Here is a 23,917-nt window from a genome sequence, read left to right as displayed (position 1 = left end):
TGCGTTTGGCGTGGATATTTGGTGTTGGTCCGAAGGGGTTTATATATAGTGGTTTAGGGCAATGGGGCAAAAGTTGTATGATGAACTTTAAGAATCGGATTCCTTTGCCTAGTGCATGTTTGGCTTTTCAATCATAGTAAGTTTGATAGAAAAACTGACGGCCAAAAGGACCGATAGAGGGCAAAGTGATATTTAATTTGAGGACAACAAAATCTAATATTTGAATTCATGGACGATACGCTTTCAAAACACTTATTCAATAAAAATTGCTATAGTTAAAGTGTATGTATAGCATATTTATGGAATAGCAAAATGCTTTTCTGATCCTAAATTGGTTAATGTCATGAATGTTGAGATGAAAGCTCTAACAAAGAATTCCACTTGGGATTTGGTTCATTTACCAAAAAGGGAGAAAGTTGTCATATGTAGATGCGTGTTTACTGTCCAGCACAAAATAGATCATTGTTCACTCACGGCACTGTTCACAAAAATTCTTTTTTTTTTTAACAAAGGAAATCACAACAATACAAACCCTAATTGAACACTTAGTACTAAGAAAAAGTGGGCGCAAAATTAAAGCACACTGGTCACCAAGAGCGAACTACTCTTATGCCAAGTTGAATTGAACATGTTAAATACCAAAAAAGTTTACATATGCACTTTATCGATGTAGGACAAAAGACTATTATTTACACTTATCTAATATTTACACATATATCTCACAATATATTTGATCATATTGTGAATTATATTTCCAACTGAGATAACACTCATTTTACTAATACGTCCACGATGAGGTAGATATAGCATTGTTTTTTTTCTTCTTTTGTGGATGTTGTTAGGACGTTATAGTAGTTTAAGAGTCTTTGCGCCAATTTTTAAAATGATCAATTGACTAGTCCAAGAGTTATTACGTACAAAAACGCGGTGGTATAATGTTAGGATTCAATTCTCCTCATATAAAAAATAACATATATAGTGTGGTGTAAAAGCTTTCGAGCACCTTTTTCTTACAAGCCGGTTTTTAGACAAATTCTATTCATATGCTCTTAACAGATGAATTCAAAATGTCAATTAAGTCAAAATAAACACCGCAAAAAGATGAAATGAAAAGAAATTAGAAGTCTATGACATACAGTTGTGAGTGGTGTTGTTTTTGGATTTGGCATCTAATTAATTCAATCAATTTTCATTTTATAATTAAAGGTAAATGCTGGGATCCCTAATTACACCAATTAGAGTACAAAGAGGAGTTGACTGCTGCTAATGTCAACGGGCAAGTTTTGTCAAATGACGTCAAAAACAAAGAGAATGGCACATATTCGCCATTAGCATCCAAAACCAAAACTAAAAGTCAACTTAGTTATCGAAATTTTCTAGCATCCTTATACGCTATATTTCCAGATTTTACCGTCAATTTTTTTTTTATCAATAATACAATAACTAAAATTTAACGGCAAAAGCACAGTACAAGATACCTCGAAGCATTTGCCATGGGAGCCGCAAAACAAGATATGACTAATAATTAATTGAGGGAGGCTAATAAAAGGGAAGGGCATCTCCCTTTTTGCACTTTCCGGTGGTCCAAATTTTTGGTTGATGCCAATTAGTCATCCGGTGGTCCAATTACTGCGGCTGAAAATGGTTCACGACAACATGTTTTCCAAAGAATTACAGGTTGGCAGATGCGGGAAATTGCGTAGCGTGAGAGAAGAAAATGCCCAAAAAGTCCCATGTTTTTCTTGGTTGGAAAAGCCCAACCGGCGACTTCCATCTTCTTGAATTGGGAGAGCAGGAACAACTCTCTCTTCTTCTTTTTTTTGGGTGGGGAAGAACGGTTCAAAATGAACCAACCCAAATGATTGTTCTAGAATAGCTATTCCTCACAATTGTTCCATGTGATGCGGTGGGTTAAACCAATTAATCTATGGGAGTTTTAACAAAAAGCTCACGGTACTGTTCACTTTAACGAAAAACCACATTTTTTACACTAAAAAGTCAATTATGGTACTATTCACTTTACCCTTTATTTTATTTTTATCGTTAAAACTCAAAGTTTTCAAATCTTTTTCATTAGTTTTCCTATTAATCATATCCACGTCTCCAAGTCAAATTCGAATCTCTCTCTCTCTTTGCATGTTGAAGACATATTAGTAACCATGTTAACGAGAACATATATACTACCGTCATTGTATCCGAATTCAAATTTCTCTCTTCATGATCTAGAATTGTTTGAAATAGACATAAACATAGATGAAAAACTTATAAAAATAAAAATGGCATTTTAGTTAAAATTGTCTGTAAGATTGTCATAACTCTTCACTTTGGTCCCTGAGATTTAAAATCAATAGAAGTAGTCCTAACTTTGTCTCCCACCAATCATGTTGATACTGCCGTGAAAAATCTGTTAAATAAAGACCAAATAAAAATTTTGAGTTTTCTATGGAGGGACCAGAATGATTGATAGTGGATAATTTTAAGTTTTAGAGACTAAAATCTAGAGTTATGCCAATTTCAGGCACATTTTAACTAAAAAGCCAAATAAAGGCAGTCTAGTTTTATTTTTGTACTTGATTAAAAATCTCAAAATATTTAATTCTATTTTTTTATTTTTTCTTATTATTTGTTTTCTTATTTCTTATTAATTTAATAAAAAAATAAAGTAAAAGCGGGTAGCGGGAATCGAACCCGCTCCGAATCATTTTTCTAGGAATTTGGGAGATCTCTTGATTATGTTCGTTCATCGTACATCATGTGGTCAAAAATTCTTTGAAATTTAAAATTTAAAATTAAATATAAATAATACCTAACAAAATCTGACCACACAATATATAATAAACGATCATGGTCACTTGATCTCTTGAACCCTCAGAAAAAAAAATCGAGCGAGGATCCTTTTCCCTTGATGCTCTTTCTTGGTGGGACTAAAAGCAGAAAAACAAAAACCACTAAAAACTCGGAAATGTTGTAAAATCGACAGTGTGTGTGCAGTGGAATAAGACACAAAATTTACGAGGTTCCTCTACAGTCAGTGTGACTGGAGTACGTCCTCGGGCAGCAGTAGTGCTTTCATTATAATTTGGAATAATAAGAGTACAAAGATAACTCTATTTATTCTTTCCTCTCCTCTTCCTCTCTTTCTTTCTCTGCTCTTTTTCTTTTTTCTCTTTTTATCTTTTTTTGTTACATGAAAACATATGGAGTGCTCTATTTATAGAGCAACTCCATATTGATGCATTAATTGCATGTTGAAATTTGTAACGCGTCTTCTGACAGCACAATTCATTTTCCACTTTCATTTTCTACAAATGGAACTGTGGGCATTCATTGCCCATGAGACTTTTCAACACTCCCCCTTGGATGCCCACATATCAACATGAGTTGCCTCGTTAAGATCTCGATCTATTTTTGGATGCTCCCCCTTGATGAGTATCTCCCCCTGATTTCAAATTATTTAGGCTGATCATTCATCCTGCTGCTTTAGTCTTTTAGCGGTGATAGTTGCCGAATAAGGTGTTTCACTTGTTGTTAACTTTCCACATACTTGTTCTTGAACTGGGTTGGAAGGCCTTCTGCTAGACTTCCTCCAAAGGTCTGAATTTACCTATTTTATCTGGAGCTGAATTTGATTCAAGGGTGGTGGACACTTAATCTTGAATCGGACTTGTGATTTCTTCAAAGGCCGTCTAGGCTTGATCTTGAATGAAATTGAACCATGAGGAGCTGCATGTGACAAGTGATCTTAGACTTTGTCGGGGATGAATTGACATGTGTTTGTTGTGGTTGTCTCCACATGCTTCAATGTATCATTTTCACTTGCCTTACTTGCTCCCTTGCAGAAGTGGTATTTTCCTTATGCAGGTTTGGCATCTTCTCGTGTAGTATTTGTCCTCTGATACAGGAGTGGGATGCAAACCTGGTATTTGAATGGACCATCACTTCTTGGTGGCAACGCAAGTTTGAGTGGAGGTTCCGACATATTGCTTTCTTTATCCTTGTCTTGGCAGGTAAGAACAAGGACAAAGGAAAGGACAGGGAGATTGCATGATATGAGATACTCTTGCTCTCATCCCTGATGATATGAGATACTCTTACTCTGGTGTGACTTGTTTGTAGATGTATTTTCAGAGAGGAAGAAAACTGAGTATTTCGAGATACTTTGTGAAAGATGCATTCTCGGAGATGAGGAAGAGTTAAATATTTTTCAGTTCTGCCTTGCCATGGAGGACAGAGGTTGACATATATATGGATTTCCCAATAGCAGGTAGTAGTGCTGTGCCTTTACTCTTATCAGCAACTGTGGTGTAATTAGAACAATAAAATTCACGCGTTTTCAACTTTATCAGAGATCTTTGACAAAGTTGCACGTGATATCCAAGAGCTGAGATTGCGTCTGAGAAAATGTTGACAGACATCATGCAGAGAAATCCGGCTTTTGAAATTTGAAAATCGGTGTCTCTTCGATTTTTGAATAAGTGGTCATGTTGCCCCTCCTTTTATAGAGATATCAATTTTTTTGTTCAGAAACACTCAGAAAATTGTTGCCTGCAGAAATTTCCCTTTCTTGCATTTCTGAGATTTTATCTGACTTCCTTCATCATTTTTGAAAATGGCTTGCCCATCTAACATTTGCTTAGATTTGAGTCTCAGGATTGATACAGACGAGCAGCGTCAGGATAACATATGGCGCCCGTCCTTCTCATCTTCTAATGGTCCTCTTACGGTTGGGGACTCTGTGATGAAGGATAACATAACTGCTACAGTGGTAGCCAGGAATCTTCTCACTCCAAAGGACAACAGAATCCTTTCAAACCGGTCTGATGAGGCAGCCGTTCAAGACTCATTGGCTCTCAGTGTTCAATGTGCGGGCTCTGTATCCAATATGGGCCAGCGCTTACTTGCTCGAACTCACCAAGTTGAATCATTAATGGCTGAGGTGGCAAGTCTTAAACAAGAGATTAGAGGGCTTAAGCATGAGAATAAAGTGTTACACATGCTTGTAAATAATTACTCTACGAGCATGAAAAGAAAACTCGACCAGCTACTGGAATCCGAAGGTCGGACTCAAAATGACAATCGGGGGTTCGAGTCTTTATTCCAAAGACATCCATTGTCTTAGCTGTCTGGAGTTCCACCAAGTATTGAGACTCCAAATAATCAACTTCTGGTGTCTTCCCCTTCTGGGGTACTTCCGAGTACTGAGGCTTCACATGAGCAACCTTTGTAAAGGATCCCTCCTATTTGTTTGTTTTAACTCATGTGTATGTAATTTCTCGGAGATATTAATATATAAGCTTTATTTCATTCAGTGTATTGTGTTAAATACAATAAAGCATATATTTCACTAAGATGTGGTACTTCTGGACCAAATATCAATTTATCTTTACCCCTCGCGAAGATAAATGATCATTCTTAGTGTATTAATTATTTGAGTATTCAACTCATAATCTTCAATCCATATGATTCTTTAATGTCGTAAACATCATGGATAAGATTCGTGTTGGCATATTGTTCGATTCTGCAGTTCGAGACAATATTTCTCTCAACACTTTATAATTTTTCTTGACTCTTCAGGAGTCCCAATTTAATATCATCAACTCTTGCAAGAGATTTTAGTATGTTGCAACAATACCATAATGGAAGTACTCACTAAGGCAATTTATACCATTCATTGGTATTGAGTACATATTTCATGCTTTACCCTTCCGGGGCTTTCTTCAAGCAATTTGAATCCTTTAGGGATTTTCTACATTTCATGACACATTTTTCTCTAGAATTTATACAGAGCAATTTGCTTCCATGTATATTTGAATGATTTATTTATGGAGATATTATGTGGGCGACTCATAACCCTTCATATATAATTCTCCATTCATATGAACTCGTTTCCAACCCTGTGTCTTATCATATGAGTGTATTTCACGGTATTACAAATGCCCATATGTAACCTTCTAGGTTCAACATCTTTTGGCTATTTGTATTGTATCCAAGTATATAGGTCTATTTTTCTACGTTCTTACAAAATTATAATGGAATTTGCCTTTCTCCATCTTTAGCCCATAATTTTGTTGATGGAAACAAAACGGGACTCAATATCACCACAGCTCATTGATGAATTTAGTAGCTACTGGTAAAAACCAAAATTACCATTGGTTATCATCAATCTGTGATCCCACATTCTCATGTGCATGCGCATGCATAAAAGTTTTTCATTTCTTTTGGGATATCCATTGCCTCTTCAAGGGCATTACACTATCTCTTCCAGGATAGTTATAATTTAGAGAATGCGGATCATAACCTCCTTTTGAGCGTTATAGAGCTTGGATTTTAATCTCCACTTCGGGAGTTGAGTCATTAGAACCTATACGTCTATCATGCTTCATGCATGAGACATCAATACTCTCATGTCTGCGGATTGACCTTTCCGGGACAAGTATCCTTGCAACAATTGTCATGCTTCTGGCATGCGACAGTTATGCAATAGTTCAGTAGTGCCATATTTTTCTTCTTTCGAAGGACTGAACCTTTTGAGTCTGAGGGTCTGCCACGCTTCAGGCGTGCAACAGATAAATCATTTGCTGCCATATTATTTTGTCCAACAGGGACATTAATTCTTGTAGGCACATTTGCAGCAAGTATATGTGATTTCATCACTTTCGTTGCATCATTAAATGCATCATTCAATTATTCTCACTTCGTTTGTATATTGATTGCTTCATGAATCAAAATAAGACAAATTCTCTTCGTTCTTCTGGAACGGTTTTTTCTTATCATTCTTCTGGAATGATATTTGTTCATCGTTCTTCTAAAACGAAGTTATTTTCTCCCCTTAACGGCGGGAAAATTGTCTTATCAAAATGACAGTCCGCAAACCACGCGGTAAATATATCCCCAGTCAAGGGTTTTAAATATTGAATGATAGATGATGTCCAACATCAATGCCTAATCCGCAATGATGCTTCATTTCAGTATGTTGTGGCAGTGCAATAGGCACATAGATAACACAACAAAAAACTCGTAAATGTATAATGTTTGGCTGGTTCCCAAACACGAGTTGTACTAAGAAGTATTGATGGTTATCAACAGGTCTCAATCAAATCAATAATGTATCATGTAAAATGACATGTACCCATGTAAAAAGTGGCAATTTTATTTTCATCAGCAGAACGCGGGTAATCAATTTCATCCGCTTAATAAATGCTTCTGCTAAACCATTTTTGATGATGGACATAAGGAACTTCTGGTCCTTATTTAATAGTCTGCAGACTGAGACTCTTATGACTTTTATTGCAATTAAGTTGAGGCACTGCGGCACTTCAAACTTAAGGTACTTATCAAGGAACTTCATGTCCTGATCTTTTTGTTTGATGGAACTTCAGGTCCAATCATTTTTATTTGATGAGGATCAAGAAACTGCAGGTTCTGATCTGATCAAGGAACTTCGGGTCCAGTATGTACTCATCGTAACAAAAAGAAGTACAATAAATAAATTAAAGCAATAGGCGGTAATTCCAGCCATAATGAATAAATTGCATTTAAGTAAATAAAGCTTGTGACAATGGCTTTAATTTAGCACCATTCACATAAATCAAAACTTAAAGCAGTAGGCGGTAAAACCGTCCATGATAAATAAATTGCTTTAAAGGAAATAGAACTTGTGAAAGGGTTTTAAACCAACACCAATTCACATAAATAACAAGAAGTATCATACCTCCTTTTATTTATTATTTTTCTTTCTTTTTGTCAGCACTTATTCAAACCTTACTTTTCTTATTTCTGTAGCATGGTGCCATGCACCAACAGAAACCATTTATGTCATTTTGACTAAATGGTGTCATGCACCATTCTGCACCATTCAAATCCAAAATATATATATATATATATATATATATATATATATTTTGTTAGGTTGTAGTCAACATCTCCCTTTTTTTTCTTCTCTGTCTCTGCCAATCTCGAAACGCAGGACCTGCTGGGTAGTTATGGAGGTTGCTCAAAATTCAATTCAATCCAAAAAACGCTACCAGAGGCTGGCGTGGTTCTTGCATGACCCAGGGAACATGTCATCGTTAAGCAAGAACCTCCTTACAGAGACATATATGACAGTGGGGTTGACGAAGGCACAAGAGAGGGAGGTCTGTGTGGATTCATTCTTGCCATCACCATCTCAAACAACCAAGTATTCATGGGAGTTCTCAAGATCCGTCGAAAACAACGTGATCTAGGTTTCCAAGTCTGATGAGATTCTTCTGGATCTCTGGAAACCAGTTGTCAAGTACGAGTTTTCTCATCTCGTGACGACTTCAGGTCGTAAATTTCAATTTTTCACCGGAATTCGGTGGGGCGCTTCTGGCGCAGTGGGAGAGACGAAAAATGGACATACCTTTTATTCTGTGAGATTTTAGATGACTGAGGTGAGAGGTGGATAGTGCTTTACCGGATTTATGGCGTTATGCTTTCCATTGACATGAGAGCTTTTCGTGCTGATAACGTGTTGTAAAATCGACAGTGTGTGTGCAGTGGAATAAGACACAAAATTTACGAGGTTCCTCTACAGTCAGTGTGACTGGAGTACGTCATCGGGCAGCAGTAGTGCTTTCATTATAATTTGGAATAATAAGAGTACAAAGATAACTCTATTTATTCTTTCCTCTCCTCTTCCTCTCTTTCTTTCTCTGCTCTTTTTCTTTTTTCTCTTTTTATCTTTTTTTGTTACATGAAAACATATGGAGTGCTCTATTTATAGAGCAACTCCATATTGATGCATTAATTGCATGTTGAAATTTGTAACGCGTCTTCTGACAGCACAATTCATTTTCCACTTTCATTTTCTACAAATGGAACTGTGGGCATTCATTGCCCATGAGACTTTTCAACAGGAAAGTTTTTTTGAAAGACCCAAAAGTTTATTCGTGAAGTAAAGGACTGGTCATTTCGCATTCAACGTTACTTTCTTCTCTCCATCTTTTCATCTTCTTTATGCAGAAAAACATGTAAATAAATAAATAAATAAAATTTATGAAAAACAAAAGAAATCCAATCTAACATTGAGTAGGTCCATCCAAAACAAAAAGGGACGATTTATAGCACTATTTTTTAATACGATTTTTTACACACTTTTTTGTGGGTTTTAATAATCGAATTGTTTATCTTATAGAATATTATTCATAAATCTTTTTTGTAAAAAAGTAAACAAATTTAAAATCATTAAAATACTTATTTTTAGTGAAAAAAATAGACGAACACCCTTCTACAAAGAAAATCTTAACCCTTAATCCAACGGTTATATGATTCAGTTTTGAATGATTTTTCATAGATATGATATTTAATGGAAGTCCTAAAAAATAAACGGTTCGAATCATTAAAATATATTACGAAATGAACCTTACAAAAACCTTTGTAAAAATTGTGTAAATAAATAATACCTAGGATCCGTTGTAAACTAAAATAGGTCATTGATATATCGTTAAATAGTAGAGTATTATTGATTTTTGGCTAAATAACCTTTTATTTTATACCATTTTGTGTGTTGATCAACCTATGTGCTGAGACTCGACATGGATATAAGTAAATCCAAACACCAAACCATTGCCAACAAAATGTATTATAGTCAGAAAAATATTAATCCATCAGGCACCGGAATTAAATTATGTCAAATCATGTCCCAAAAATACTTCAACATCTTATGTCTTTGAATGTTTTCGAACACAAGACGCATTAACTGAACTACAGTCGACCAAAAAACATCCCAGATGGTGAATCCGTCAACCACCCACATACAAACCATGTTTCATGCAAGGCAGCAAACGTCTTACCCCCACCGCCCCATACAAAAACTAGAAAGAAGCATTCTGCAGAGACTGAATGTACCGTTACGAAGCAACTCCAACGTTGGCCGAGGCATGACCCTCTTGAGCTGCACCTTGGTGGTTGTAAGATGCCGCGCCACCCCTACCGCCCCTACCCCTATTGTTATAGTGGGGTCTTGGATAATAATTTCCAGGCTGGTCGTAATACTGGTTACGACCATTCTGGAAGGAACCACCTCCTCTGCCATTGCCTCGGCCTCCACGGCCATTAGTGTAACCTCTGCGGCCACCTCCCCCACGACCGCCTCTTTGGTTTTGATATGGTCTGCGAGAAGCATGCTGTTGCTCGAATTCTACATCTCTCTGGTTGTAGTCTGCTTCTGTTTCTAGCTGAACTTCTTCTTGTTGAGCTGAAACAGCCTCCGACGGATATTCGGTCACCACTTCATCCTGCAAAAGCAATAACCTCCCACATTTCAATAAACTAGATGCAAATTCCAAAAAGAATTGAAGGTGAAATGATAACACAAGAAGAATCTGTCGAACGCTAAGCTAAGAGCACCTTCTGAAATTCCTCTATATGACTCGATTGGCTATCACCAGCCTCATGTCCTTGAAAATTTGCAGTGTCTTCAACCTACAGAGCATAAAAAGAAAATTCAACACATATCACTTGACCAAAATTTATTACTCAGTTAACAACAGGAACAAAATCAATTAATCACATTACACTAACCGTAATTGATTAAACAACTTTCATTAAGTTTGAAGACTACATGCTAAAAATTTATTGTTCACAACAACTTCAAACAAATAAGCTGTAAAGCATGCACAAAGATAACTGAAGTTGAGAAAGGTGGTGACTGGAAGATGAGACGGAGTGTGACTGTTAACAGCACAGCAGGATGGATGCTAGAAGATGGGAAGGGGTGAGACCAAAAAACAGCACAGCAATGACCTTGGAACAAGGATAACGATGCCAAATTGTCAAAAGGAAACAAGTAAAAATTGCATTTTCACTTATTTTTCATCCACACTCGGCTAAACCAAAAAATGAAAAGTAAGCCATGAAAGTACCAACCTAATCGAAACCTTGAAAAGAAACATAGCTTTAGCATATCACCAAAACCTTGAAAAGAAATATAGCTTTAGTATATCAAAGAGATATGATAAGAGAAAGTTAGGCATGCATTAGACAGTCTGGAATCTATATATAGATCGATTACAATGCACTTGTTCATATTGTCCCGCATATGCAACATAGGGTGAGACTAAAGCAGATGTTTCATTCCCCTGCCCATACATGAAGGTTTAATCTTTTAATACCCTTCAATTTTTCTTTATATTCTTTATTTTTTAATTAATACAACCACTACCACCTTTCTACCTCTGACCTTAAGAAGAAAAGAGAGTACTTTACCCTAATCCAAAATTTAATTAGTGCAGGATTGAAATTCCAGATGGCAGTAATGTCTGCCTCCAAAAGTGGGAAGCATAAATTACTTCTACACAGCGCATAGAATTTACTATTGATTTGTCCCCTAGACTGAACTTATTCTGATTCTGAATTATTCGTCACGCTGTTCCCAAGGACCAGAAAAAGTGGACGAGTTCAAATACCTCCTCAAAGTCTGAAGTTGCATTCAAATAAAAAGAAGGGACACCAAGAAATAGATTAATATAATCCTCTAAGAGCACTCAATTCAGACAAGGTCGGAGGGAAACCAAAAAGTACCTAACCTAACAAGGTAAAAGTTTTGAAGCATAGATTCATCATATCCAGTGTCCTTAATCCTTATAAAGAACAAAACAAAAAACGGACTTTTATTATGCATAGTTCATCTGAGAAGGAGATACCGATGTTTCATTTGAGCTAAAAACACTAATATTAATCTCAAACCAATACACCTGTGCATGTTGGAATCCTCTAATCATTATTAGGCAAAGTGTTCAGAACAATTGTGATTCGTGTTGTCCTACATACAAGAAGTACATAAAATTTTAATGAAAATTTTCACCGATCAATGTTGGGGAGGCAAGGGTGCACAAATCCAAACAATGTTGTACTTTTATGCGCAAACGGAAGCGAATTCTAACAAAGTACCAATATCAACGTTGTAGGTGAAAGCTAAAACAAACAATCTCAAACTAACACAAGAGATTTACGTGGTTCGGCGTAAAGCCTACGTCCACGAGCAAAGCACGGCGAGGAATTTCTCTAAACAAACAATCTCTCACAACCCAAATCCCACAAATTACAAAACCTAAACCAAACGAGTAGAGAACTCAAACAAACGAAGAAGATTCTCCCAAATTGCTCTCTAACTCACAAACTCACATATTGACTCTCACCAAATTGTCACACAAATGAGCCACACAAAATACATTAACCCTAAGGTCCTATTTATAGTGCATAGGACTTGGGTAACAATAAGAATCCTAATAGGAAGTAAATACAAATCCTAATCAAATAGGTAATTAACAAAATCTCTCCACCAAGGAAACCAACTAAGAAGTCAAAATCCAAACCCAAATAGGACACCAAAACCAAATAGGTAACACAAACCTTATTTTTTGCATCATCCTAATTTTGAGCCATAAAACCCAACAAACAGAAATGCACACAAGCAAGAATAAATTTTTTTTTATTTCCAATAGATAAAACATAACTTCTTCAAGACCTAATTGTGCTTGGCTTTCAAACAATCATAGTTTCATTCAACACCAAATACAAATCTCTTCTATTCTATTTTATGCTGGTAAGTTTAAAATAAATGAATCATTCAGTATTTCATAGTTTCCCTCGCATCTGGAAGGGAATGCAGTACCCAACAACTCATTCCTTCCTAAGACTGTTAATGCAAACTTCCAGCTTCCACTCAATTTAAACCCTCCATAACCTTGTGAAAGCTACTACCATGCCTGAGAGTAATAAAGTCAAATCAGATCACTACATCTTACACTTTAAGGTTGGCATCACCCACGAGAAACATTAGCACGAATAAGAACGCACTATTCCTATGCACAAATTATAAACAGAGATGTGGAATTAGTCTTTATTTTTGTTCTATAACAAATACCAAGAGGCAGAGCAGCTCATAGAAAATATAAAAGAATAACTCATAAGAAATACCACAATAGTACAAATCATATGCATCGCAATCAAAACACCAAAACATCATAATGAAATAAGCACCTACATTGTTATTAGAACAACTCAAAGCAAATCACAAATGACGAAAATTTACAACTAAATCAATGATACCTTCTGCTGAAAATCCAGCTGAACCGGCACCTGAACAGGCGAAATGGACCCCTGTACCGGCACCTGAAACGGAGCATAGTTCCCTGCAGCTGCAACTTCTTTCATTTGCGGTGTTATGGTAAAGTAGTCCGATGCCATAATCTTACTGAGCCTCTCTCTTAACCCCGCATCTACACACAAATTAAACCATTGATGTCATCAAAGCAGCCACATATAAAACATAATTTCAATCATTTACAGAAACCAACTAAATATTTCACAAAAAAGATAGAAACTTTACATGTCACACTGGAATTCGGCTCAATGGGTTGGTCCGAATTAGCAAGCCAAAGCTTGGCGTGCTCGAGGCATTGCTGCAATGCATTCTTATGAGACAAGCTTGAATCGCCGGGCCGCGAGATCAACAACTGACCTAGCGACGAAATCAAATCCAAGTCCCTCGGGGCCAGCATCTCAGTGTCGTCGTCAGTGATGGTATCGTAAGTCAAGCAGCACTCTCTCTCGTGGGTCCTGGTTAGAATAATCCGGGTGAAGTCACTCTGCGACTTCACGTCGAACAAGGACCCAAAGTAGAGCAGATTCAGAAGCTCCTCGACGGCGGCAGCTTGGCGGTCGTCTGATTCACTGGGCTGGACGACATTGGGCATGTCGTCGTGTTGGGGCTTCTCATCTGAGATAGGCTGGGTGGAGGCTGAGACCTGATGGCGCTGCACGGCGAGGCTTTGCTCTTCAGCGACGGCGTCGGCGAGAGGCTGGCGAAGCTTCTCGAGTTCTTCGATTAGGGCAACGACCCCGGGCTTGGATTGGAGGACGCCCTCCTGCTCCTTGTTGAGGTCCTTGCCTTGGGCAAGAGACTCCTCCATCTGGATTATGCGGTTCTGCTTTTTGCGGAGAGCTCGGAGGCGCTTGTTGATGAGGCTGAGGACTGGTCCGTCGGAGAGGTCCGAAGCCGCTGTGGCTGCCATTTCGGCTTCTGGGGAAGTTCTAGGGCTTTGTGATTCGGGTGATCGGAGAAGCACCACCAGGCGGGGGCGGTGTGGTGGTGAGGGTTTTGCAGACAACGAAGCGGCGGGAGGGAATTTGGGAAGAGAGAGAGAGAGAGAGAAGCAGGGTGAGAAGGTTGCCAAATACTAAATAGCAGGTGAAATGTTTCGGGCACGACACAAACACACTCTTTTTTTTATGGAACACAACCACAATTTTTCTGTGTTCTTATTCAACTCCGCTTCAATTTTCGGATCCAGATTTTCTTTGTAAGAGTTCAGAAATTCGTCAATTATATTCGTATATTTTATAATTATAAATTATTTTAAATATATTTATTTAAATTAAATATAAATAATATCTGATAAAAAATAATTATACGATGTATAATAAACGGACACGGTTTACGGATCTTTAAGATCCTCACCAAATGAATTCGGAGAGAATCCTATTGGCAATTTTCAATGCTAACTAACATTTTAAATTCAATTGTCATAATTATTTATTATTTATTTTTTATTTTCAATCACAGTAGTTCATTATTCATTATTTGTATCATTTATTGTTAGGTATAATTAAAAAAAATTTGTTGAATATTTCTGATTGACTTATTTATGAAAACGCTTACTTAACTTCAGTATCTCTCAACTCTAAAATTCTAATTTTTCTCAATTAACACCTTAAAACTCAAATTGATCTCACATTACATCATGCTGTCAAAATATTATTAATAATTATGTTAGAGGTTGATCTGGCATAAAGTGGAATCCACTTCTTGTTATGCCAGGTCAACAATAAATACTAAGAAAAATTTGCCAAGAGCTTCTCCCTCTCTCTCTCTCTTTCTTTGGCTTATTTGCACAATCGGTCCACCATTGAGATCAAGGTGATCCCAAAACCATCTGTAGACCAGAAAATAAGCATGTGGATGTCTTTCAAAGATCTTCTTTTAGTACTCCTTTTTATGTGCACTAGCACTAAGTGTAATGTAATATTTTTAGGCATATCTCAGCACCACTCGATATGTTGCATGTTGCGCCAACAACACTCAATAAATGCTCTCGATAATGCTCATTAAATTGTGTAAACAACACTCGACACATTTTTTTATGCTCTTAATCACTTGAATTACAAATTTTCAGTTTTTTATTTTTATTTTAGTAGGTACACATTGCAAATTTGGTTAGAATTCCCTCCGGTTGATAAAAGAAAAAACATTTTTTTATGCATAATATAACAGTTTTGAACATTGAATTTGTGACTCTCGAATTTTAATTACTTTAGGTCATCTCCAACTCGTCGCTCCTGACTCTTTCAACACACACAGCCAAATATTATACTTTTGAAATTTAAGTTCAGTGTGTGCACATAGCTGATGGAGAAAACATTATAATTCAAACTCAAACTTGGGTATATGCACGGGAAACGGTTCAAGCTCCTTTTTTTTTTGTTGCCATGTTTCTTCCTTCAAAGCTGTAGGGAACTGCCTCTGCTGTTTCTGTCAATTCTTTTACATATATTAGTACCGCCCAATTTCGATTCAAAATCAGCAGAACAAGGGCCTCGGGAAGTATTGATGTCAGCGCTAACTACTGTCATGTCAATGGAATAGGACTGCCAGGAAGAAGCAACACTTTGGTCGTGCATTGCTTCATGGATCTACTTCTTCCGGAAAGCTAGCTTTTCCCGAAAAGATATACTGTATTTCCTCCTTCCAAGTCTGCAAAAAGCCGATCATTCAGCATGAAAAAGTGGAAGGGGGAGGGACGGATTTTGGACTAGTTTAACCCTAAACAGTTACGTCGTGTCGAACAGGCAATCCTCAAATGGGGCACTTTTGACTTCTGCATATCGTTTCCTTCAGGCCCTCCCAGCAAGTACTTGATACCAAGCCAATGTGCCTGCACGAGGAAAAAAGAGGAATTAATCATGGTGAAAGGCCTTTAGGGTATAATTGGATGGTACAAATTTCTCAGGAACACAGAATGTTCCGTTGGTATATTTCTTCACCTTTGCTACATGTGAAAATCCAGATTGGTAGACAGAATTTCTCACTATCTCGCAGAGGTCGCAAGCACTGAGCTTCCATACCTGCATCGTACTGATTTGATAAGATGCACATTACACGATCACGAGTATGAAGACTGGCAAATATCATAAATTAACAAACCTTTGCTGCAACACTATATTCTTCCACAAGTGGTTCTTTTGTCAAATGAATTTGGAGAGGATCATCGCTTGAGAGTGAAACATTTAGACCATGTTGGAAGAACGCAGGAAAAGGGAATTGTTGCTCAAAGGTGACATTGCTAATCCAACCTGCATTTAGAGGAGGTTACTAATTGTATTGATATCACATCACATACAATGCAGAAGCAAAGGTCAATAACAAACAGGAAAATGAAACTCCATAAACAAATATCGCATCAAATGGACAAATTCCAGCGAAACAGAAGTCACAAGAGCTAACATGTGCCAGGTAATACAGATACTGCAAACCGGGGGTTTTCCGAAGATTCATCCCATGAGAGATATTATGGCATAGAAGGAATCCGGCAGCCAAATGGTCAACATCACCCGCCTGCATGAGTAAAAATCATGAGATCACAATGATCACTAAACAGTAATACCTGAGTTTAGGCTGCAGACAATAACCTCTCCACAGTGAGGCCGAAATTTGATTGTTTGCATTCCTTTTGATTCACGCAGCTGAAACAAAGGAAAACAAGAGAGTGAAACCAATTTCAATATCAACCGAACTTAATTGATCATGGTTTTTATTTAAAGGGATAGGAAGTTGCTAACCTTATTAAGAGTGTACAGTTGCATAGCAGTAATACGCATAATAAAAGAAAGCGGGATTGAATTCATTAGTCCATTCAGATGGTGTAGGCATATGTTTAGTTAGACGCCGTTCTGGTTTACTTTTATTATCTACAACGTTAAAACTTACCACCTGTTTTTAAACGATAATCACGTTAACACATTTGATATGTAACTAGAACAAATGTAGTTGAGGATGAGAGTGTGGATTGACTGCAGTTTCAAAGAGTGGGATGAACACATTGTCTAAAATATTCTGGAAAGAGGTGACGATTCCCATATTTTTGTAGATATTGTACAACCGTGGTAGCGGCAAATTTAACTATTACTAAACCTTTTGAGGTAATGTAAGATAGGTGCATATTGATAGGCCAAATTCCAACCACACATAGGCGCATGACAAGGAGGATATACCTTTGGGCCTATGCAACAACACACATTGTGACCTAGACTTACCAAAGCCCATACGGATTTTATCTAATTGAAGCCCAAAGGCTGCAGTCCAAACAAATATTAATTAAATTTTATTAATCTAGTGTGTTCACTTGTACAATTTAATTGATTCTTTTAACAAATGAAGTCCTTTTGTTCAAATAATAATGGATGATAAATTATTTTTTAAAAGGACTTAACTTGTTCAAATCAAGTCCCCTTGTTCAAATTTAAGGCCATCTCCAACCGAAAGGGGAACAATGTCAAGCCATAATTTATACCATCTCCAACCAAGGGGGTCAAAAGGTCAAAGGCCAAAACATAACCCTTTGACAAAAAATCCATCTCCAACCGAAGGGGGTTATTTTTTTAGTCCACTCAATAATTTATTATTTTAGTTGAATTAATATCATTAATTGAATTAAATTACCATATTAAAATAAGGTTTTCGGACATATTTTGAGTATCACTTGTCGCTAAGGTTTTCGGACATAATTGAATTAAACTACCATATTGAAATAAAATGAGGTAAGATTGTATGAAATGGTGAAAAAGGATGTGAGAAATGGTGTAGGAATTGATTAGGTATTTATAGGAAAAAAATAATTAGATTTTTTTTTTTTTTTTTTTGAATTTCGTCTAAAAAGCTTTGTAATTTATCATAAGATTAAATTATTTTAATGCCAAATGCACCTGACATATGGTGCTGGAATAAACAGCTTCATAAAATTAAGTTTTGTTCTTTTATCGAAAAAATAGAATGGAGCAGCTTTTGGAAATTCAGGCTGGAAAATGGAATGGAATTGATAAATGGCGCTGGTTGGGCTGATGTGTCGGGCTGGCTCGCTCGCTCATTTTGGCCAGTTTGCTGGCCTGTGTTTGATTTTTGGCCGGGTGGGGCCCACAAACGCTTTGGCCTAACCCTCGATTAGAGATTATTTTCGTGTCAAAACATGATATATCTTGACCTATGGTCGGGTCGATTGGAGATGGCCTAAGTGCAGGTAGTGCACCTGCATAGAGCCCCGATTTTAAAGGGTTCCAAATTATTGCTTATTGCTAGCGGCATAAATGCCTGCTATGATATAATTAAGAATATCGGTTTAATTATAAAATTGATGTTGGTATAGTTTAAAGAAGTATTAGAATCATTGTGTATTAGTTGTTGGAGTTGTAGAAAAATCCAACGACGCTTGCATAGAGTAGGATTAGTGAATGTATTATTTTAAGAATGTATCTCACGTTGATGTATGGAAGTTTAATGAAATTGAGTCTCTTTTATTGTGAATTAAGTTAGAAATAAGATCAATAGTGACCGAATCACTGTCTTTGAAACTTTGACACTTAATTACATCGGAAACAAAATGTATTATTTGTTCTAAAAACAAAAATGAATCGACTACCATTTTGCTTGACTACAAATATATGCATGATTTTCTCAAAAAGTTATTTGGTTTAGTTAAAATATTACGGACTCTGAAACCCAATCACCCAATCTGTTTGGAATCCTAGAATCAATGACAATGAGCTCGCTCGACCAACCTCGTAGTTTCAACGGTTGATGTTGGCATTCTTCTTCTTGGTTATGGCGACCGATTCCCGCGGCTCACCTTCCTGTCTTTCCACGCAACACCTTCTTCAGAGCAGCTCCACCATATTGAATAGTCCGGTAGACTGGCTGTTGCTCCAACCTAATTGTACCAGCAATCTACTCCAGCCCATGGGCAATGGAGCTCGAGGGAGGCCTGAGTGAGAGGCTTAGCTCGAATTGATGATCCGAGAGCCTGAGGCCACATGATGCAAGGCTAACGTCAGGATGACGTCAGTCACATTATAAAATTAAAAAAAAACGTAAAAAAAGCAATAAAAATTTAAAAATTAAATTAAATTTTTAAAAAATGTAAATAATTAATAAAAAATCCAAAAATAAAAAAAAAGATTTAATTTTTTTATAAATATCTTATCATTATCTTCCACCTTACACTACAATTTTATATTTTCTCAAATACTTTGGATTGTAATTTCTTATTTAATGAAACATGGTACAACGAGACCGATTAAAAATCATATGCGAAATTTGAAATAAAATTATTTTTTATTATTTTATGAAATAAAAAATACTAATATTTTATTGCCTATTGTCATAGCTATTCAGTTTAGGAGTGGAAGTGCCAAAAGCAATTACTGTTCATTAAAGGAAGTTATTGTTCACTGTGGGCGATTCAATAGTGAGTTGCCCTATAAAACCTTTGCAACGCTGGAGTTGCTCTCGTCTCCTTTTTCATCTTTGGTTCCTTTTCTCATCTCCTTTGTGGGTTGTTGGTTCAAGGAGAGGCGAGTGGGTTGCACAAGTTCTGGGCAGTTGTCCGCACTAAACATTAGACAAGACTCCCAATTTATTCATTCAAATCCTAGCCAAACCGGTCCGAAATACAAAGTTCGATCCAATCCAGACCACCAACTGAGGCTTCAGAGTTCCATATATAGTACAATTCGTTTTAGGGTTCTTTTTAATGGCTCAACTGAATTGGGCTAAAGATAACCAACTTCTTGTTTACTGGATAACTTTGGACTTGGCTTTTAGTGTAGAAATGTGTCATGTTCCATCGGCAATGAAGTACGAGGGACATTTGGACGTGGTTATGTCAAGACTCTAGTCCATCATTTCAAATTAGCATATAATCGTTGTTGGTGAAGCAAGAAGTAGAACCGTTAGGACACTTGTTCAACTTTTCTTTTATTCAAAGATATTTTCACAGTATTGGGAGTGGGGAAATAATTAATTGGTTGCAAACTCGTGATTTTTTCTTCAAACTTAAGACTTTTCACTTACAAATAAATAAAAATACTATCAAACCGTAATACTAAGTAACTTTATCCAAATTGTTCGAGATAGTCATATCCTTAGCAACAATTGAGTTGTTCTCTTCAGTGGGGAGTCATAAACCTATTTCTTCATGGGCCTTCAACTAACTTAGGAATCAAGTGTTTCAACCTAATATTGGCCCAGAATTCTTTCACAGTTCCTCTCCATAGTTGCTAACTTCGCCCACCTACCCACACGGAATCACAACACTCTCTATCATAGTCCCCAAAAACATATGTCAAAATGTGTGTTCTTCGATCTTGATCTATACAGTGGTAAAGCCACAAGAAGACCAGGAGAGGCTCAGGCTTATTTTGAAATTTCTTCACTTTTTATGCCTTTGTTTATATTTATTAGCTTGTAGTTTTGGTGTGTGCTTTTGTTTTTCTCATTTTACAAAAAAAGAAAGTGTTTTACCATATTGTTATTAAACTAAAGCTAATTTCAACTAGTATTTCGTAGTTAGTTCACCATTTTGCATGTATTTTTGTTCTACAATAAAACCACACCTCTATGGAATAGAAGAATAATCAATCTTGAAAAAAATTATTGTACTTGCAGTTTTGAGCCATGATTATTTATTTTGGTTCAATTTTACTGTAGTAGTATTTGATTTAGCAAAACTTACAAACAAGATCGGTGCTTATGATCTCAATGCTATTTTTTGTGACTCAATTACTCTTTTTAAATTAAAATATTACCTTCCAATACAAAAGAAGAATTTTTTTGACCCTATTAATTATATTATATTTTGTTTGATTTCTTCATACGGCCATGAGGCACTGCCTAACCTCGATTTCTAGCTTTGTTCAAAGTTTAAATAATCACGAAATTGTCGATATTTCTGTCAAAATATCAACAACAAAAAAATAAGGATCGGTATGGAAAAGGGGGTGAAATGCAAACTTCACCTTGTATCAGAGAGATCTTGGAACATCAATGAATATCAACGATGTTTACCAATTAGCTATATAAATTTTTCCGAAATCCATTGCAAATTTTGAACTTATGCATGTTTTCTTTAGAAATGTTTCTCTAATTTTGAGTAAATCTGAATGAGTTGACATACCTACACCATTATAAATTTCCATAATTTACATTGAATACAACAAATATCGATATCGATATATATATATATATATATATATATATATATATATATATATATATATATATATATATATCGATATGCAAATCTCGATATTTCCACTTATATTGATACTTTAAACACTGAATCCACCATTGGACCTATATGTATATGAAATTCAGGGAGTGGAAGGCTCTTTTGCGTACACGCATGCATGACACTGCACGGAGGTAGAAACGTGAAAGATGGATCCATCATGCAACCAGGATCACGTTTGATGTTGTGATTTTGAAAGGTATTTCCACTGAGTTAATTTTAGGCTTATCAAGTGTATCTTTTTGACAGTTACAATCACTTGCTAACATTACGTACGATCTCCAAATCATACAAGTAGTAACTAACGACACATTGTTCATATGTGGGAGAGAGGATTTTCAAATTGACTAATAAATAGTTCATGAACTGTTGATGGTCTGTCCCCAGTAGTGGGTTAAGTTTGTGACCAGTATTCGACGTACTAGAAAGTATACAGTTTCTTACCTTTCTGCAATACCTTGTTCATTTTGTCTAGGTAGCCGCATTGCAGATATGGTGGGATATGGTGGGGATGGTGATGATGGTGGAGTGGAGCTGTGGAGGTGGTGGAGACTAGGCAGGATCCGAGTCATGCATGCATATGACTGGTTTTGGACCAAAAGTGAAGTAAGAATTGCACAACATTTGAATGGTAATATTTTAGTTGATTCGAAACATCTACAATATTGTTATAGGTAATTGAATAGGCAATAAGCAAAGGTTTGATCAACCATATCGGCAAAAACTTGTTCCAATAATATAGAGATTAGACAAATGAGGCAAATCTTACCTACTCTCCCCAAGTAGGTTATGTTGCACGCTTCAGCATATGTAAGTAGGTTATGCTGCAAGGATTTGGGTTAAAGCAAACAATGAGATAGCTATACAAATTGAAAAAAATGTCACTAAACTGTAATACTAAGTAGCAAACAACCATCGAGAATCCAAACCAAATTCTAAAATGGATTTCAAATCAAATCCCTTTTTGGAACTGAATTCTAAATTAAATGGATTTCCATCAATCCCTTTTGAGCAACTTTTAGTAATGAAAGCATAAGGTTCAATCAATCAATTAGGCAATCTCCAATAATAAAGAGACCAATGCTGGGTAGATCGATATCAGTCAAACTATACTTTAGGGCTTCTCATTAGATTGGTTTTGAATATTTTACTGTTATACATAAGCGTCAAATATAAAACCAATAAACATATACGAAAAAATATGACAAGACAAACAATCTATAATGATACAAGAATTTATACTGGTTCGGCTTAAGCCTGCATCCAGTTCGAAGACGACAAGAAAATTCCACTAATATCAAAATGAAGATTACACATAGAGTTTAACTCTCAAATCTCAAAACCCACATATACCCAATAGCTCTCACTCATATAAAAATTCAAATAGAAAAGATGAAAACACATATCAAATCCCTTCTCTCCCAAAAACCACAAAACGTAGCATTAATATCTTTGACTGAGTGATTACTAACAAAAGGGGAGCATCAACTCTTTTTCTCACTAATTAGAGTTGTCGGCAGACAGCTCATTTTTCTCTCATCTGCCGCCGCTCCAAACCAAAAGGCATAAAGAATGCCTTATATCCGCTTTCAAATTATGAAAAACTAATGAAAATGATTTGAAAACTTTGAATTTTAACAAAAATAACAAAATAAAAGGTAAAGTGAATAGTGCTAGAAATAACTTTTTAGTGTTAAAATGTGGTTTTTCGTTAAAATAAACAGTAACGGGAGATTTTCGTCAAAATTCCCTTCAAATTAAACCCTAGCCCATTATGGGCTATTAAGCAACCAATATTTGGGCTTTAGACAAAACCAAAGGCCCAATCAAAATTGAGCCATTAATCCAACATTTACAACCCATATATGCATTCGTACACGTCTTAAAATCCCACCACTTTCAGAACCAAATATAAGAATTTAGGGAATTTAAATATGAGAATTTTAACGAAAAGTATCTGGTACTGTTTATTTTAACGAAAAATCATATTTTTACACTAAAAAGTCAATCATGGTACTATTCACCTTATCATTTATTTTGTCTTTATCGTTAAAACTCAAAGTTTTTAAATCATTTTAATTAAATTTCCTTTTAAATATTGCATTGAGATTACTGTATAAATATTGAGAGCGAAAAATCTACCATACTCCCTAACTCCGGTCTATTTTATATAACTAAGCAGCTGGTCCTGGTCTGTCCATCCATGCGCAGGTCGACTTCTCACTACACGGTAGCTTCTTATGGCAAGGACAGGTAGATATCAGACTATTAGTAACAAACATTACGACCAGAGTTAATTAGGTAGTTGCGCAGGGGTACTAAAAAGCTAACATTCAATTTGAACCATACACAGCACTTGCAGCCTGCATTCTTATATATATATATATATGAATATGAATCTTCAATTTGATTAAACGACTTTACCCACACGAAATAGGACCACTCCCTGTCTACCTCAGTAGATCGAGTACGTCGGAGATTCTGCTGGTGTACATGAGTATTCTAGGAGACGAGGCTCGAATTTTTGGTAAGGATTTGCATGAACATTCTAGGAG

At 36.2% G+C, this 23,917-nt stretch overlaps 1 protein-coding gene and 1 pseudogene across 1 annotated transcript; both read right to left on the bottom strand.

Annotated features, from left to right (window-relative positions):
• Positions 1-9,619: 9,619 nt before the first annotated feature.
• LOC137731157 (uncharacterized) lies at positions 9,620-14,244 on the bottom strand. Its single transcript, XM_068470267.1, has 4 exons — positions 13,355-14,244; positions 13,075-13,244; positions 10,372-10,446; positions 9,620-10,259 (listed from the first exon to the last, which is right to left on the bottom strand). Exons 1-4 carry the CDS (start codon positions 14,037-14,039, stop codon positions 9,873-9,875), a joined length of 1,317 nt encoding a protein of 438 aa, XP_068326368.1. The 5' UTR covers positions 14,040-14,244; the 3' UTR covers positions 9,620-9,872.
• Positions 14,245-15,709: 1,465 nt separating this feature from the next.
• Positions 15,710-19,692, bottom strand: LOC137731355 (AMP deaminase-like; annotated as a pseudogene).
• Positions 19,693-23,917: the final 4,225 nt, after the last annotated feature.

This window comes from Pyrus communis, chromosome 4 (genome assembly GCF_963583255.1).
Source record: "Pyrus communis chromosome 4, drPyrComm1.1, whole genome shotgun sequence".
NCBI lineage: Eukaryota > Viridiplantae > Streptophyta > Magnoliopsida > Rosales > Rosaceae > Pyrus > Pyrus communis.
Note: the sequence above shows the minus strand (reverse complement) of the source record. Positions and strands in the feature narration are given on the sequence as shown.